The sequence below is a fragment of the Cupressus sempervirens genome, chromosome 5 (assembly GCF_028749045.1).
Source record: "Cupressus sempervirens isolate cs-2001-9-10 chromosome 5, ASM2874904v1, whole genome shotgun sequence".
NCBI classification, from domain to species: domain Eukaryota; kingdom Viridiplantae; phylum Streptophyta; class Pinopsida; order Cupressales; family Cupressaceae; genus Cupressus; species Cupressus sempervirens.
In genome coordinates this window covers 543,200,119-543,219,064 of record NC_143122.1, presented here as the reverse complement: position 1 = coordinate 543,219,064, position 18,946 = coordinate 543,200,119, and the positions used below count along the sequence as shown (strand labels likewise).

The window sequence follows — 18,946 nt, the reverse complement described above, 5'->3', positions numbered from 1 at the left end:
GATAGGTATTGAGTAATTTTCATGACTTTTGCATGGTGTCAATTCTTTATTGTTAAGGAATTATTTTTTGTACTTTTGCACCTCAAAACCCACATTTTGTTTGTGTATATGTTTCACAACATGAAGGTTGACGTTTTTTCAGATTAAAAATATTTTGTATTCTAATCATTTGTTTTTTTTTATATGAATATTCCCTTTCTAGTAATAAAATAATAAAGTTACATGTTCACAAAAAAGGGTTTGGGGGACGCAAAGGTCACCCTGTGAGAGTTTAAACAGCAAGAGGCTAGACACTTTGCTATTCATCAAAAAAACATATAAAGAAGCCCTCAAGATGCAAATGCAGTGCTAGCTGAGGGGCGAGGATCACGATCATCATGGCCCCATACATCAGTGGGGTTGTTGTGGGGTTCATGAGGAGCCCACCCATCAACATTATCATCATTCTTCTCATTATCTTTATCTCCCTCTAGCTTGGAAGGTGAGATCGCCAAGTCCAGTCGAGGGAAAGACCACTTAAGATTTGTATTGGAAGAAGGTCATGCAGGAGCCACTAGGGACCAACCAAAACCATGCCTTGGGGGAGGAGAAACTGAGTGCTTGCGACCTCCAAAACCACCACTGGGTGAGCAACGAGGAGGTTGCGATCTGTGGGTGTGGGAGCGGCAGGTTGAAGAGTTGCGGCCCCGCCGATGACCATAGGGAGGCGTACGATCTCTAGAAACATAATTCGGTGGCACCCTGGCCACCATACATGGAGCATTGCCCCAATGAGCTAAAAGCTCCTATAGGTAGGCCACCTCCAGAGCCACTTTATCACTTGCACTTGTATCTGCATCATTACATTATTGCACACACAAGCTTTAGTATACATAAAAACATTTATATAAAGAAAGATGTGAGAAAACTATACAACATTTTTGTCCTTTCATAGTGTGAATAAAATCTCCATTCTGAAAGCATGCCAAATTTTAGAGTACTTATAGGGGAGCCTAGGAGAACCCCCCAGCAAGATCATATGCCAAGAAAAAGCTTTTGGGTAGAAAGGCTTGAAATAGTCATGAATCTAGTGCCAATACTGTTGGGCACATCTCAAAACCAGAAAAAATGCAGAAATGTCTCAAGCTACCCACAAAAAGGGCATCTAAGTTCTGGGACACCCAAATGCTTGAGTTGAGGGCCCAAAGGCAACCCTTGGAAAAGGACACACCAAACAAAGTGTGCAATCTTCGACGTAGTGATAGCTTGCCAAACAGTGGCGAACCTATGACTCCATGTCTTCGGAGAAGAATGCAAATGCCAAAGTTGGTTAAGCACATCCACCATAGGCAGGTGGGGAACCAACCAGTGATAACCCAAACTAGGTTTATAACTGGTCATAGGAGTGGCAAGACACCACTTCCAATCCTTCCACCAAGGTTTAATAGACTAAATACCCAACTTGTGTAACATATGCGGGGGCACCGCAGAAACTAGAAGATCAAATGTCTAGCGATTTGGACAGAAAAGACAGAACTGCACCTACATATCTTCCCATGAGCAGAGGCTCATGATGGCTCTAGAAAATAGATCTCTAGGAGTCTTGATGCTAGATTTGAAAAAAAACACAGCACACTGGCCCCTTGAACTTTGGCCAAAGGGATCCCTTGAACAATTAACAAGGGAAACTACCAAAAATTATGTTGGTTCATAAAGAGGCCATCTCTAAACCCATCTCCAACCCAATGAAGCCAAGGCTTAATTGCTTCCTAGGCTTCCAAATGTTCTTAGCAACAGAGGTCCCCTAAATTTGAATTGGTTTGGGAGTGACCAAAAGGGTTTGAAAGCCAATCCCCTTCTAGGCAGGATGGTTGACCAGAAAGCCTGAAGAGATACAGTGCCACAAAATGATTTTCCAGGCTTCATTGTTAGTGAGGGCACAAATGACGCACTTGGCACATGGGGCAATCCCCTTCTTCTGAGTAGAAAATAGGCCGAGGCCCCCAGACTCCTTAGGTAAACAACAAAAGTCCAATGCCAACCTGTGGAAACCATGGTGGGAGCCATCGAAAGTCTAGAGAAAGTCACGCAACAAGCACTAAAGCTTTGAGGTAAGAGGCCTTCGAAGATGCTTAGCAACAATAGTAATAAACATGAGTGGTCACCAACACTTTGGAGCAATATGAAATTTCCTAGCTAGAGAAAGCGATTTGGTAATCCAATATTCCATCTTCTTCTCAATCCTAGCCAAGACCGCATTCCAAAGCTCCATAGGGGAAGCTTGGAAGGCAAAATGTATGCCAATAAATCAAAACATTTCCCCATGTTGAATTCATTTCCATTGAAATTGGGCAAGCCAAGGAGGGCCAGGCAAGGACTACTTGTAACACAGAGTCTTGTGTCACTGTATAGCTGAGCTAGAGGCTAGGAAAAATGTATCCAAGCAGTACTATAAAGCATTAGCAATGTTTTCCTCCTCCTTAAGGAGAGTGAGGAAGGAGTCATCAACAAAGTGACCATTGATCAATTGCTTAGAGAATTCAAGGAGAAAAATGCCATGCACCTGACCCGTTGATATGGCATTAGAAGGCAAGTATCCAAACCCTTTAGCGATGAGCACATATAGATAAGGTGTAAGAGGGCACCCCTGGTGAATAGTTCTAAAGACCCCAAAAGCCTTAGATTGACACCCATTAATGGTGATGCATGCAGAGGCATCCCTAAAGAGCATTTGCATCGACTAAAGAAAAATAGGCCAAACCCCAAAGCTTGCAACAAAGCTAGGATAAAGGGCCCTTCAATATGGTCATAAGCTATGGCAAAATCAATTTTGAGGAACATGGTCTGTTGTTTGGATTGATAGGTCCATTCCATGCCTTCCTAGACTGCAATGATATTATCCAAAATATATGTGGACTTAATAAAGCCAGTCTGCTTACGACGCACAATCTGCATCACTAGGTGTCGAATCTTAAGGCAAAGGGCCTTGGAGATGATCTTGTAAGAGACATTCAAGAGGGTGATGTTTCGCCAATTGCAAATATCCTCATGGTCAACAGATTTAGGTGTGAATTTAATATTAGCTTTGTTAATTACGCTCCCTAATAGTTTTGATTGAAAGGCTTCAAGATAGAGTTTCTACAAATCAGGGCCAATGATATCCCAAAAAGTTTTATAGAATTTGAAGGGAAAGTCATCACACTCAAGAGCTTTGTCATTCGTCATAAAGAAGACCTCTTTAAGATCAACTAGCCTAAGCATTTGCTCACAAAAAACATGTTGCTAAGCCTAGGTAACTGAAATGTAGGTATGCAAGGCTTGCCCTCGCACAATGAAACTTCCCTACACAGTGAAAGCCTTCTCGTAGTGGTGCACAAAAGCTTGGAAAATATCAGGAAACTCACACCAAGTTTGTTGATCTTCCTTGATCCTCTTAATGCCCACTGAAGAATGGTGAGAGAGGAGAGCATGAAAAAAATCCTTTGAAGCCTGATCACCAACCATCAACTAGTGGAGACAGATCTTGATTTGAGCCCCACAAGTGACATAGCTATCTGCAACTTGCTTTTGGTGACGAAGGGTGGCGAGCTAGATTTGCGTATCTATATTAAAAGGATTAATGGCAAAGGCTTTAGAAGCGGTATGAAGATCTTTGCTAATAGCCTCATAATATCTCTGGTGGTACCTGGCCAACTGTCTACTATAAATGCAAAGAAACCTTGCAGTACAGGTGCTGGCATCATTCCACAATTAAATCCACCAAATATGTGTATAGGGTCGTGGCTTAATATTCCAAATGTGCAAGAAATGAGCAAAGGTGGGGGCATGAGCCAATAAAGACATGTTCAAAAAAAAATGATGGAAAATAAAATGGGAAAGTGGTTAGAGAGGGTCACATTTGATAGTGGAGTGGTAGGTAATTCCCTATCTTCATAGAATGAAAAGAAAGATTGACTTGTGATCATGGTGCGATCAAGCCTTTTAAAAACCTCTCGGAGCCAGCTTGAAAATTGGTCCAAGTATACCAAACCCCACTAGGATGACATTGGTTAGCATTGGGATAATAAAAGGCCCAATTTATTGCACATGTAAAAGCAAACTTCTCTCTCATCAGTTGACCATCGAAAACACAAGAAACCTTTCTTAGTAGCCAACTCAACCATGTTGAAATTCTCGCATAAAACCCAGGTGATAGGTGACAAATGATCCGCCATCCAATGCCACAGGTGTGAATGATCAACCACATCATTGCGAGCATAAACATTAAAAATACCAAAGGAATGATTCTGAAAAGACAACAAAATCGAAACAATTCTCTATGTGGGATTAGAACCATGCAAAAAAAAACTAAGGAAATTAAATGAGGTGAGAGAAGAGTAACTACACCACCTCGACTAGCCTCATGCTGGGAAGAAAACAAGGTGCTATCCAACCAAATCACACAACAAGCTGAGTTGAGAAGAAACCTAGTAATTTTGACCTCTTGAAGGCAAAGGAAATCCAGGTTACCAAGCCTACGCTTGGTATCACGAACAAAGTATTTTCGAGGGAGGTTTGTTAGCCCCTACACATTCCATGATAGAAAATTCATCATGCAAAAGCTTGCATATCATCCTTGTCCCCAAGAGAGGAGAAATTGTTATGCAAAAATGTGTTGGAAGAGTCAAGAGAAGGGTCTCCGATGGAGATGATCCTCCTTTTCTGCCTGCCATCTGAATGATCACTTCGACCATCTGGGTTGCGAGAATGACGAAGGGTCTATGTGGAAGTCATGGAAGTTGCCTGTGGCGCACGAACCCAGGTGGCCCGAGGTTCTATACTAGAAGAGCTCGCCATCCCCTGAGATTTAGGGTTTGAAATAGGTGATGACATAAGAAAAGGAACTAGAGAAACTGGCGGTGCTATGCTAGAGGTGGCCTGGTCATTATCCTAGGAAGGGCGTGCTTTAGAAGTAGTTTTGCTTTTACCCTTCTTGACAACAGTAATCCATTCATTCTTTTTCACAGCCTCAATAGGCTTAATCTCTTTGGTTGGTTTCTTGTAGCGCTTGAGCAAGGGACAATCCCTAATCTTGTGCTCAACGAATTGGCAATTGTAGCAAGTGTTTGGAAGGTTGAGGTAAAGCACCTTTGAGGTGAAGGTGGTATAACCAATCTGAATATCCACAGTTTCCTTGAGGTCCCAAGAGAGGTTGACCTCCACACAAACCCTACACTGAGGACAAGCATTGGAAAACTTGTCACACTCAAGGAAAATCACCTTGCCTATAGTTTGCGCAATAGCTTGCAAAAATAACCAACACAGTATTGGGAGACTAGGAAACTCAACACAAACTGGGACCTTCAGCTAGCGCTCATTGGAGATAGTAAAATCTTGAGACCAACGCTAAAAGACCAAAAGGGAAGACCTAACAGACTAGGGACCACGGGCGAACACATGTTTAGCCTGGCCAGGGTTACCAAAGCGGAACAAGAAAAAGCCCTTGGTAAGACTTTGAACCCCCTCAAGACGAACACCCTGGGGGGGTCCAAACTTTGGAAACTCACTCTCTAAGCATGCTTTCAGAATGAGTGCAGCCAACAAAATAGCCTATCAAGGTCTGCTGCTCAAGCTATGCACAGGTAGTGTCAAAATCTTTCACATTAAGAACAACATCTGTGGAGGAATTACCTTGTGAAACACCTTCAGGACGAACTTGTGCAGACGTTTGCTCGGAGAAGCCATTCGTGCCAACAACTACTCCAGCACCAGCAACAATTGTTGGGCTAGAGAAGGCCGAGGCCATTATAAGCTAACTAGTATCCTGCAATAAATGTGGAATGACAAGTGGTGGAAACGAAAAAGTTTCAAAAGCAAGCCATACAAACCCTAGCAGAGCGCATTATCAATTCCTTCACTCAACCTAATTTTCTGTTTGTCTGTATTCATTAAAATATTTATTATAATTTTTAAACCTGTAGCATTTTATAACGTTACAATTTGTGTTTATTTTAATAAATAAAATTAAGCTCTGTCTATACTTTCTAAAGGTTCTCTTAAATCTTTGACGTATTTTAAGAATTCAATCTGATATCAAATAATTGATGTAAAAATTTCACACAATCAATTCAGAAACAACAGTGATCAAGATTATACATTGTAGAAATCTAATATCATTTATGTTAATGAATAAATAACACTAAGCTCAGTCCATATCTTTCTAAGCTGGTCTTAAATCTTTGATTTTAATGACATGATATTTCAAATTCAATCTGATATCAAAATTTTGATGTTAAAATTCTCAGCAATGTAATTCAAAAACAGCAGAGATCAAGATAGATTGTGGAAATCTTTTATCATTATAATAAAATATAATTACTACTCAACCATTTAAAAAAATATATGTAATGGGCACAACATCCCATCCGGAGCACCTCTCTAACAAATACCTTTTATATCATCATCAAAGGCATTTTACAAACTTAATAATAAAATGAAACTAGCAAATATCTGAATGCAATAGTATAGCTATGCTAATACCAAGACTCAGATAAAATTTTGTATGTGTTGACTATTTTAAGGTGAAACTCAGAATAAATGCTAATACAAGCCATCCAAGGAAGAAGTACCGCACATATGCAGTCGGCCTTGGGTCATCTTCTTCCTACCATGAAAGTAAAACAAAAGTGTTAATCCTTCTTTGATATGCTACAATAATATCATTGTATTTTTCCTCACTACAAGTTCCATTGTGTTGATATAAATGACCAAAAACAGTAAAAAATGAAAACCTCGAAACAACACTTTAAGACAATATGAAATTATTTCCCAAAACATATGATTTACTCAAATTATGTTTAGAATTTGAAGAGATTGTGTTTTTTACTTGAACATCTAATAACTAGATAATATTTCAATATCTATTGAGGTCCTTTATTTTTAGTGCTGTATTTGCAAGAAGACATACTTGACACTGACTAATCAATAAGGAAACCGTAACCACAGCTGCTTCAAAACAAACCAAAGTGCAAGGAGAGACAGTTAATCAAATTATTAATTACAAAACAGAAAAATTGGAACATTGACTTTACAACCCAATGGTCTACTACATAATATATGATATCGAATGTTGCATTTTACAAGTCAAATGCATCTTGTAGGATACTAATGGTACTCCTATGATGATATCGTGTTTTCATCCAAGATAAAACTAGTTTTGCGTACCAATACAAAAATTCTCTGTTTGCATCAAAGCACATATGTTTGCAAATTAGAATTGTAATAACCCTGTCTGGTTATAGCTTGATCAAACATTAATTTCTTTCACAATTTAAAGGTTTGTCATTTTGTCAGACACTTGGCAAGCAACCTTGTTATTGCTGCAAATATATAATGTTTGGAATGTATTTGCATTTTCATCACATTTTTGCAAAGATAGAACAATTTGCACAATGATAAATGATAAAGATGTAAATAACAACCCGTCACTAAATTTTGAATCATTTCAGATAATATTCAACCACAGATTTTAAAGTCAATTAGTATCAACTGTGCATAAGCAACAATTATGAACTGGTAATGGAATTACAATTCCAATGCAGCCCAAATCCAAACAACTCCACTCAATGATGCTGATGTGGGACTGCAATGATACTCATGCCAAGAGCAGGGTTCCCGAACTTGCACTGGCGCTGCTATTGGCGTCAACTTCATTCACCCGCAGGGCCTGATATGCATAGAATAAATGCCCAATTCACAGGGCCGCCAGCAGCAATATCGTGGACAGTAATCCCTCTCTGAATTGGCCAGCAGTGACACCCAGAATTCAATCACGTTGGCTAGAATGTGGAAAAATAGTACCGCCCAGTCTTCAAGACAAATCACTAGCCCTTAAACACAATTGCAGGTCTCTTTCCTTGATCACAGCCTCCCTGTGATGAACACAGATCTCCTGGAAATGATCAAAGATCATACAGCAGGCCTGGAAACTGCTTCAAACAAATTCCACAGCCTCTTAGAATGCACAGTAGTATCCCACTACCAAATGCAGGTTATATATTCTAATGACAGCCACAACTCTCACAAAGATGGACCCCTTCCGTATTCCACTCAAATGCCGAATAAACTCCAATGATATGCAGTGGCCACAATTGCAATGCAAAAACAACTTCCCAGACATAATTCAATGCCTCCCAAATCAATTCACAAACCCCAATAACAACTTCTACCAGCAACAAAGATATCTCCCAGTCACAGATAAATACAATAGGATATTCAAATAAGTAACCAAATCACTATACTTCAACAGTGATTCAAACAATTCCCAGAAAACTAATTCACAATATCTTAGTTGTGAATTGCAAAGCACTACTCAACTCCAACTCTCATACCTCAGCAAGGGCACAGGCCAACCTCAGAAAATGTCACAAGACAACAAAAGCAAATAATCAATTGGATAATCAAATACTTTTTCCATCAAAATGAGCTCATATTTATAACCCCCATTGGCTCAAGTTTCCCAATTGCAACTTCACTTAGAAAGCTTCACCAACACATCATTTTATAACATTATTATAATAAAGTGCTATTATAATAATGAGATTTTAATAAATAATTAACAAATATGAGCTCACGCAATAAATAGCCTCATCCAATGCAGGTGACGACCATCTGCCAGTGCCGCCATTTGCAATGCTAAAAATGGCAACTACTCGAATTAGACTTACCAAAAATAGTAAGTCCACCACCGAGACCCCCAAAATCATCCTGTTAGCTCAGAAGGGTCACTATAATGAACTGACTTGATCATTTGCAAAAGCTCACCGAAAATGGGGACATTATAGTCCTCCCTCCCCAAGATTGCTTGTCCTCAAGCAATCAACAACACATTGAAACCTCCACCAGGATCCAATAAGAAACTCATGACGTCCTTGTCATCACTAAACCAATTGCATGCCAGTACCATCATCAAAATCAATGACATGACCTGCAACATAGCACCCAATGCTTGCATTGATGATGTAGGGGTCAGGACATCACTAGAAGACACCTCAACAGGAGATCTCAACAAACTCTCCTTCACTAAATCCATCCAGCAATCCTACCAACAATCCAACTTAGGTACAGACCAACTTTGCACTCGATGCAAGCCCTGAACATGTGAGTCATATATCAGACTGTAAACAATCATCATGGTATATACTCTACTGCCACTATGACCATCCCCATCCTCATCCCCAGGTTGTTGTGATGACTTTCCCTCAACAATATCATTATAAACCCACATGCCACGTTCATTGCTCTCTTCGATCTCAATGCACAAGTATGACCTTTCAAGAAAAGCCCTTTGCACCAAAAGAAAAGTTGTCTCCTCCTCAGGTCCTGTTAGATGTATCATCAAACTTCCCCATTGACTTCCCCTTTTCCTCAACAACAGGCAGGGACTCCTCGTCAATAGGTAGAGAAACAAAAGATTTCGAAGTAGGCTTGCTTCTAGAAGATGACTCTAAGCCCTATGCTTTCCTCATCCCCTTTGATAAAGAAGATAGGTCAAATGACTTCACCCATCCACGAAGTGGCTCAACTAGTCCCTCCATAATTAACATCACTCGTTTGCGCTCTAATATGTCATAGACCATAACTGAGAGTCTCTAAAATTCATTGAGATACCCCTCTAAATCACCAAACTGCCTCAACTAAGCCAACTCACAGAAGTGCACCTTAGGATCCTTCTTATCAAACCTATCAATCAAATGATCCACAAACTCTTGATAGGAAGTGATCTGATCGTGTCGCAAAGAAATTAACCCATGGTATCACCAGCCATGGTTAGCTCCATTTAAATGTAGCACTCCAAACCTGATAATGTCCACCTCAGACATAGGACACAAAGCCAAATAAGTGTCGAGTTTATGAATATAGGCTTGAGATGTAACTCTACCGCTACCATCAAAATGCTCCAGTTTCACTTTACTGGCAACCTCTCCCAAATCAGTTTGTCAAGGCCTTTGTCTTTCAAGTATTGGACTCACTCTAGAATGCTCCCGCTTCTGCGTCAAGAACTTGTCAAAACTCAAATGCTTCTTTATTGCCTGCAATAAAGCATCCCACTTCACAAAGTGTGCCACCATGTCATCAACAAAAGGGGCGGCCTCTGGCTCAACACTAACTGCATCCGCCTCAGGTCTCGGGAACGTGGGTCTTTGTGGCCAATCATATGTGCCAGTCTATCTGTCAACTTTGTCATCTAACCTACCCTGATCCTCAACTCAAACCCGATCTCCAACTCTGCATCTATCACCATCTTGGGATCTATCATCAACTCGAGATCTATGAGAATTGATAGAAACATCTCGAGCCCTCTCCCTACTTTGTCCCCAAGGGAGTGCTATCCGTTGTAGAGTGTCAAAAAGTTGCTGCAGCGCACCTTCCATTTGGTTTTGCCCTATAGCCAAGTCTTGGAATGTAGCCCAAACCGCTCTATCCACTTCAGAATCTATGGCAACATCCTTGTAACTTGTACCAGTAGAACAACCTTACCTACCAACTCCACCGTCGTCCACTGTACCAAACTGAATCTTAGGATCACCATCTCTAGGTGGAAAAGTGCTACTTCTCCGGATGTAATGCATACCAAACCTCCTATCACCATCCATAATGTTGCAAACCTAATCTCAGAATAAATCAAATTAGGCCCAATTCCTGCAGATTGGCAGGGGATGCCTCTGATACCACTGTAATAACCAAAGGGTTATAGCTTAATCAAACATCAATTTTTCACAATTTAAAGGTTTGTCATTTTGTCAGACACTTGGCAAGCAGCATTGTTATGATTACAAATATATAATGTTTGGAATGTATTTGCATTTTCATCTCAGTTTTGCAAAGATCAGACAATTTGCACAACAATAAATTCTCAAGATGTAAATAACAACCCGTCACTAAATTTTGAACCATTTCAGATAATACTCAACCACAGATTTTAAAGTCAATTAGTATCAACCTTGCATAAGCAACAATTATGAACCTGGTAATGGAATTACAATTCCAATGCAGCCCAAATCCAAACAAGTCCACTCACACGCCTCAATGATGCTGACCCAGAACTGTAATGATACACCAAGACCAGGGTTCGCGAACTTGCACAAACACTGCTATTGGCATCAATTTCAGTTCACCCGCAGGGCCTGATATGCATAGAATAAATGCCCAATTTGCAGGGCTGTTAGCAGCAATATCGATGGCAGTAATCTCTCTCTGAATTGGCCAGCAGTGACACCCAGAATTCAGTCCCGTTGGCTCGAATGTGCAGAAATAATACCCTTAAACTCAGGGATAGGTCTCTTTCCTTGATCACAGCCTCCCTATGATGAACACAAATCCACTAGAAATGATCACAGATCATACAACAGGTCTGGAGACTGCTGACAAATTCCAAAGTCTCTCGGAATGTACAGAAGTATCCCACTACCAGAAACAGGGTATATATTCTAATGGCAGCCACAACTCTCACAAAGATGGAGCCCCCCTCAATATTCCACTCAAATGCCCAACAAACTCCAATGATAGTGCAGTGGCCACAATTGCAATGCAAAATCTTCTCAGACATAATTTGATACCTCCCAAACCCCAATAACAACTTCTACCAGCATTAATGATGTCTCCAAGTCACAAATAAAAATAGTAGGAGATTCAAATACATAACCAAATCACTATACTTCAGCAGTGATTCAAACAGTTCCAATAAAGCTAATTCACAATACCTCAGCTGTGAATTGCAAAGCACTACTTAGCTTCAAACCCTTATACCTCAGCAAGGGCACAAGCCAACCTAAAAAAATGTCACAAGACAACAAAAACGAATAACCAATCGGATGATCAGATGTTTTTTCCATCAAAATGAGCTCATATTTATAACCCCCAATGGCTCAAAGTTTCCCAATTGCAACTTCACTTAAGAAGCTTCTTCAACACAACATCATTTTATACCATTATTATAATAATGAGACTTCAATAAATAATTAATAAATATGAGCTCACGCAATAAATAGCCTCATCCAATGCAGGTGACGACCAACTGCTAGTTCCGCCATGTGCACTACCAAATATGGCAACTATCCAAATTAGACTTACTAAAAATAGTAAGTCCACCACCGGGACCCCCCAAATTATCTTGTGAGCTCACAAGGGCCACTATAATGAATTGGCTCAATCATCTATTGATGTTCGCTAAAAACGGGGACATTACAAGAATAATCAAGTACACCCAATGATTATTGGTTGGGTCCCCAAACTTGTTAGTTTCTCAATTTCTAGCTATGCATGTTTTAATTGTTTGTAACTACCATTGTTGGTGGTGCCATTTTTGGGAGTCTTCCTTTTTCTCACTTAATTTGGAATATTTGTGGAGATTGTGTGGTATGGAGGATTGTAGATGTAATGTTCCCAATTTTAATAAAGTATTTTAATTAATCAATGGTTCTAGAATTTAAATAATACTATAAATGAAACTATAATTAATTAATAAAGGGGTCCATTTTATTTTATTGTTCGTAGGTGTTGGCCGTGTCGGCACTTTTTTGTAAATCCTTGGGAGTTTCTCCGAAGGGGTATTTAATACCAGTTTGTAGGTTGTTGTAGGTATGCAACTTTGATATTTTATTTGTAGAATTCCAGTTAAGAGTTCTTGTTTGCCATTTCAAAGATGAAAGATCCTCCCTATTTGGTAAATGCAGTTTCGGTAGTTCATAGCCACTCTAGTCTGAAGTTGGAAATTCACTCTGATATTTCACTTTCTATGCCAAATTTGTTGATCACCTTCATTTGGAGACAAATCTGTAATCATTTGGCTCATTTGAAATCATATACTGAACTACTATCATTGTTTAATGTGGATTATTTCTGTATCACTGGCATTTTGGCGATAAATCTCCATTAATGCCAATTTGTAACTTAGAGTTGTATTGTTTATTTGCTCATAATTTGCAAAGACCCGGCACTGGAAGAAAATACTTGACTGTACGACATTCCCGTTGTGTGCATGCAACCACTGTACCACATTAGTCATATACCCTACACGGTCTGATGGAGCCTTATTTTTTTGGGAAAAAATCAGAGCCTCCATTTAAGCACCATTTCTAATTTTTTAATAAAGAATGATGATTTGAGTATACAGCCTAATGACAGTATACATTATAGATCAGACTTAAGATCAAAATGACATGTTGTAAATTAAGGGTAGCACATAATGGTGATGGAGTATAGAATCAAATATTGTCTAGTTTATTTGGGCAATAATATTCTAGAAGCATAAAAATTTCTGGAGTAATAAGCACCCAAGAAAGGGACCAAATCGCAGAGCAACATACATCATTGCGGCAATTTGAGGCTATTTTAGCTGTTCACAAATTTGCAAGAAGCAGTTGGTATGGTGAATCTCTAAGAGAACTAACCGATCTGTCTCTTCTCTCATTGGATTCAAGATCTCCTGATATCACTGCAAATGCATTTCAAACACTCATGCCACCAGTTCAATCATGTATTCCAAATCTCCTTAAGGTCTCGATGCATAATATCTCATAGCTTAGCATCGATTGAACGTAATATGGCAAGGAAATGAAGTATAGTTGTTTGTGAGACGTTCAGGAGTGAAGAAGGCTGAGCGATTAAGCAATATGCACATACACATTCGCAGCAGTGAAGATAACGAATTGAAAGCAATCTTGACAATTGGAGCACTACATTTTTTTGTTGCCAAATCATTCAGGGCAATTAATTCTTCAAATGTAATGGTAGAGTAGAGCACGTGAACAGAATCCGGATGTAAATAATGGAAACATTCGAAACATTTCCTATGTTTGCAGTTGACTAACAGTAAAGAGCGATGAATGTCAAAGCACTGAACCTACACATAGATTGGTCCTTGCAATCATTAATAGGTAGCGATATATATAGCAGCGACTGATATATGGTCCACTTATAAAAGGAAAAGGCTATGATATATATACTAAATAAGATCATATGTGACTGCGATAAACAGAAGAGTAACAACACTGAATATTTTCTGGAGCGGAAAAACGTTGCCAACGACACTGTCAGTTCTTGCAATAGTGATTTGATGTATGTTCTCCATCAAATTAATCGTGGGTCATCAATAAAAACATTGGAAGTTTCGGAAGCATTAAGAGTAAATAAATGTGTTCCGAAAGAATGACCTGTGAGAGTATAAGCATTCATTAAAGTATGCAATGATTCCTCTGTTAGATTCCACAAAGAGTGATAAATGACAATATGGATATCGCTTTGAAATTATACCATAAGTTTGAGATTATATGCAGGAAAGAAAAAAATTAAAAAAAAATAAAATATATATATCGTTCAGGGAAAGAGATTGAGTATTGGTCAAAGCGCATGAAGAGGATTTCATCACAAGAAGCGAACGCGGTTCTGCAAAACTCTTTCTTCTCAGAACAAGTTAAACAGTCTACTTTTCCACCGACGTCATCAGCCAAGTCATCGGAATCGCTGGGGATGGGAGATATAGGCATAGCCATAGTTGCAATTGTATCGCTGCCTGTGGTTCTTCATGTAGCAGCAAAGTATTCATGGCATCGATAAAAACTATTGTTGGAGACTAAATTTAATTGAAGAATATCACATGCTCATAAAGAAAGTTGGTAATTGAAGGAAAATTATTTAAAGAGGTACGTATTAAACTAAAAAGGAATTATTATCAAAAGGGTGTTACTATTTATTTTTAATAATATGACTTTTGACTTTGAAAAGTTACATCTCCATATTATTTAAGATATGGATAGGGAGATATTCGTTGACAACAACAACAAAAAAAAACAAGACATGAAAAAGTATTTTACATTCACTTTTAAGAAGGAATAAGGAGCAAAAATATGACTTTGTAATACAAAATTCAAATATAATTGTAATGATGAATAAAAAGCCTTTTGTTTATATTTAAAGTATGGAGATTTAAATTGCAATTGATTTGTCCTTTATAATCATCTTTAAATTCAGTAAGCAATTTAAATGTCAGATAAGTGGACTAGGTCGTTTATGACATTTTAAATTCGATCACGCTAGAGATAGTAAAATATTAAATTGTTTCCATATCTATGTCCAATTTGTCTCCCTACCTTAGGAGTTAAAGTGCAATCTAGACTAGTTTAAAATTGTGTACATATACTATCTATTGTGTCTTGATTATTAAATTGTTTATAGTTTGAGTGCATAAAGCTTTATAAAGTTGTACGTGATAATCTTCATTGTAGTTGACCCTGTTGCCTCAAATAAGCAAAGACACTGGTCTTCTTGAATCATTGAAGTATTATTATTGGATTTATATTTGAAGTCATAAAATCTATATCTTCCTTCTTACAAGCATCAAATTGTAATGTTCTCGTCATTAAATAAATATTTAATCAAACCTTTGTTAATGGGCTGATTGATTTAGTATATCTCGGACCCATTTTTATTTAATTGTTTCCGTAGGTTTGGCTGTCGGCTATTTATGTAAACCATCAAGAAGTTTCTCCGAAGGGTATTTAAGCATGACATGTAAGTAGTAGTAAAGATGCAATTTGGATTATTTTCTTTGTACTGTGAATTCCTGTTGGAGTTCTGGATTGTTCACCATTTCGGAAGTGAAAGATCTTCCTTATTTGGCTTTCTCCGGTTTCGGTGGGATTCATCCCTCACCTTATTCTGTCTATTATTTGGTTCGGGTCGAGCAAATCGGAGCATCTTTCTTATATGCAAATATTATTGTTTCTGGAATGCATCTATCTTAATTACGTTCATGTGTGGCAGTGTGCACTCTATGTTTCTATTGTTTTCCCCCATGATCGATCGACAACTGCAATCTTTTGTACACCCTATTGCAACCATAATTCTGTACAAATTTCCCTCTCACAGTACAGACTTGGAGTAGCTACTGTATGGATCAATCACTAACACCATATGACTTACATCATTGACCATACGACCCATGCCTTCCCACACTGTACGGCTACACCCTTAACCGTACAGCCCTGTCTTGTTCTCTTTGTATGGCCTTCTTAATTCCATCGTACGGCTCCTTGGAATCACCTTACGTAAGCCATATTGTACGAAATATTCCCAAGCCTCTCAATCATACGACTTGACTCCAGTCAACACCCACCATATCACACCTCACATCCCCTACCATACGGACCTCTGTTGCTGACGTACTCCAACAAAGTTTTTGACAGAAGCGGAACATTATAGTGGTATTAGAGCCTGATTATTCTGCCAGCCTGTGGAAGTGAATGCAAGTTCATATTCGAAGGAGAAGGCGAAATAACCTTGTTGGTAGAATGGCAGATCATCAGGATCCTATGACAAAACTCATGAATATTTTAAGAGATTCAGCATAAACCAAATGCAAATCAACGAAACCCAAAGGCTTATGCAAGAAGCACTACAAAAATTGGCCGAGGGAAAGACAACAAGTGAACAAAGTGGGCATAGTGATGACTCTATTTCGGTAAGGAAAAACTTTCAACCTTCTCGCTCATGACCCTCGATACCCATCTTCCTTCCAAGGATGAAAGCACGACGTAAAGAAAGAGAGCCCACTTTTTAGGAAATGCAAGAAAAACTTTGGGAAGATTGGAGAAACGCAAATATGGAAGGTGATATATCTTACAAAGACTATGTTGATCTAAGAATGAGATATTCAAGTGGGGGAAATCATGATTATTTTAATGATGATCTCAGGAGAAAGATCAGAAAGGTAAACTTATCACCATTTGATGGATCTGGAGCCATTACTGCACAGGCATGGGTTCTGAGGGCAGACACCTATTTCCAACTCAACCCGATGCTCGAAGAGGAAGCAATCAAGTTCGCAACACTCCATCTAGAAGGAGTGGTGCAAGAGTGGTGGCATCATGGATTGGTCACTCTCGGCCACAACCAAGTAAACTCTTATGTCGAGTTCACTGAGAGACTCATTGACCGGTTCGATGGGAAGGATCCTGGACTAAACTTCAAAGATCTAGTTCAGCTAAAGAAAACAGGTACGACAGACAATTACATCACAGAGTTCCAAACGCTGTCAGTATTAATCACAGTCATCTCTGAAACACGATGTCGAATCGTATTATTCATGGATGGGCTGAGAGAGCCTTTGAGAGGTTGGATCAAAGGGTTCAACCCGTGTGCACTCAACAAATCTATTTAGAAGGTGTGTGACATGGCCGCATCTTCCTCTAAAACTCACATAGCTATGCCAACATTGTCCCCACAAGAAGACAAAGACAAGGAGCCAATTCAGAAAAAATCTCCGTTGGATGAAGACTCTCGGCAAGAGCTCTGAAGGAAAAAACTTTGTTTCACGTGCAAGGAACCATGGATATCCGGTCATCGCGGCCTTGGGAAGGGAAAGGTTCACTACATTGAGGTGTTTCCTGACGACGATGAAGGACAAGTACCTACAGTGAAGGGTGAAGAAATTAACCAACAGGAGAGAATAAATGCCCTGATACAAAAAGGGGGTTCCATTGCTACCCTCACTACAGTGGCTGGAAGTAGTATCTTTAGGGTTCATGGCACACTTCACGAGAAACGAGTCATAGTCATGATTGATAGTGGCACCACACTCAGCTTCATCAATTCATCTTTGGCCACTAGTAAGGGCTTGCATGCAGTAGAGCATGGAGGATTTGAGGTTAAGGTTGTTGGAGGAACCATGTTACCTTGCACTCATGTGATCCCACGGCTAAAAATTTCCATGGGAAATTATACCTTGACAGATGATTTCTTTGTCATAGATTTGGTTGATACTAATATCATATTGGGCATCCAATGGATGGAGACCCTTGACTAGTACACTCAAAGTTTCAAACGGATGGACTTTTTATTCGAGGCGGATGGCAAGAAGGTGCTACTAAGAGGAATGCCAAATAAATGATCGAGAGTAGTCACAATCAAGAAGATGAAGGCCATTTTTAAACATGATAAGATCTTAGATACTGCAACTAAAAACATAACAATCAACACCTTACCCCATTTTTTGGATAATTGATGAGCCCATCTATTGGTCGAGTACTCCAAGAACCATTTTGCATGTCAGTTGATGGATGGCTATATACATGATGAGAGATACGAAGTTATTGATGATATCATTTACTATGGTGATACGATCTACTTGGTACCTAACTCAAAACTAAAGAAGCTGATTACAGAAGGTTTCCAAGAATCAGATTTGCATTTGCTTGAGGACAAACAAATTTTGGGATGGAAGGACTGTAATGTTCTTATCATTAAATAAATATTTAATCAAACCTTTGTTAATAGGCCGATTGATTTAGTATATCTCAAACCCATTTTTATTTAATTGTTTCTATAGGTTTGGTTGTTGGCTATCTTTGTAAACCATCGGGAAGTTTCTCCGAAGGGTATTTAAGCACATCATGTAAGTAGTAGTAGGGATGTGATTTGGATTATTTTCTTTGTACTTCGAATTCCTGTTGGAGTTCTGGATTGTTCGCCATTTCGGAAGTGAAAGATCTTTCCTATTTGGCTTTCTCCGATTTTGGTGGGATTCATCCCTCACCCTATTTTGTCTATTATTTGGCTCGAATCTAGCAAATCAGAGCATCTTTCCTATATGCAAATATTATTATTTTTGGAATACATATATCTTAATTACATTCATGTGTGGCAGTGTGCACTCTGCGTTTCTATTGTTTTCCCCCATGATCGATCAACAACTACAATCTTCCGTACACCCTACTGCAACCATCATTTTGTACTCATTTCCCTGTCATCGTATAGACTTGGAGTAGCTACTATATGGATCAATCACAAACACCATACGATTTACATCATTGACTGTACAGCCCATGCCTTGCCACATCGTACGGCTACACCCTTAACCGTACGACCCTGTATTGTTCTCTTTGTATGACCTTAATTCCACCGTATGGCTCCTTGGAATCACCTTATGTAG

The 18,946-nt window shown here is 39.1% G+C and overlaps 1 protein-coding gene across 1 annotated transcript in view; it reads right to left on the bottom strand.

Annotated features, from left to right (window-relative positions):
* Window positions 1-6,298: 6,298 nt before the first annotated feature.
* NDHU (Chaperone DnaJ-domain superfamily protein) overlaps window positions 6,299-18,946 on the bottom strand; it is a 169,818-nt gene continuing 157,170 nt past the window's right edge. The window contains exon 5 of the mRNA XM_089785943.1: window positions 6,299-6,622. Within this exon, the coding sequence (XP_089642069.1) occupies window positions 6,530-6,622 (93 nt within the window). The 3' untranslated portion in view covers window positions 6,299-6,529. The remainder of the gene's footprint in view (window positions 6,623-18,946) is intronic.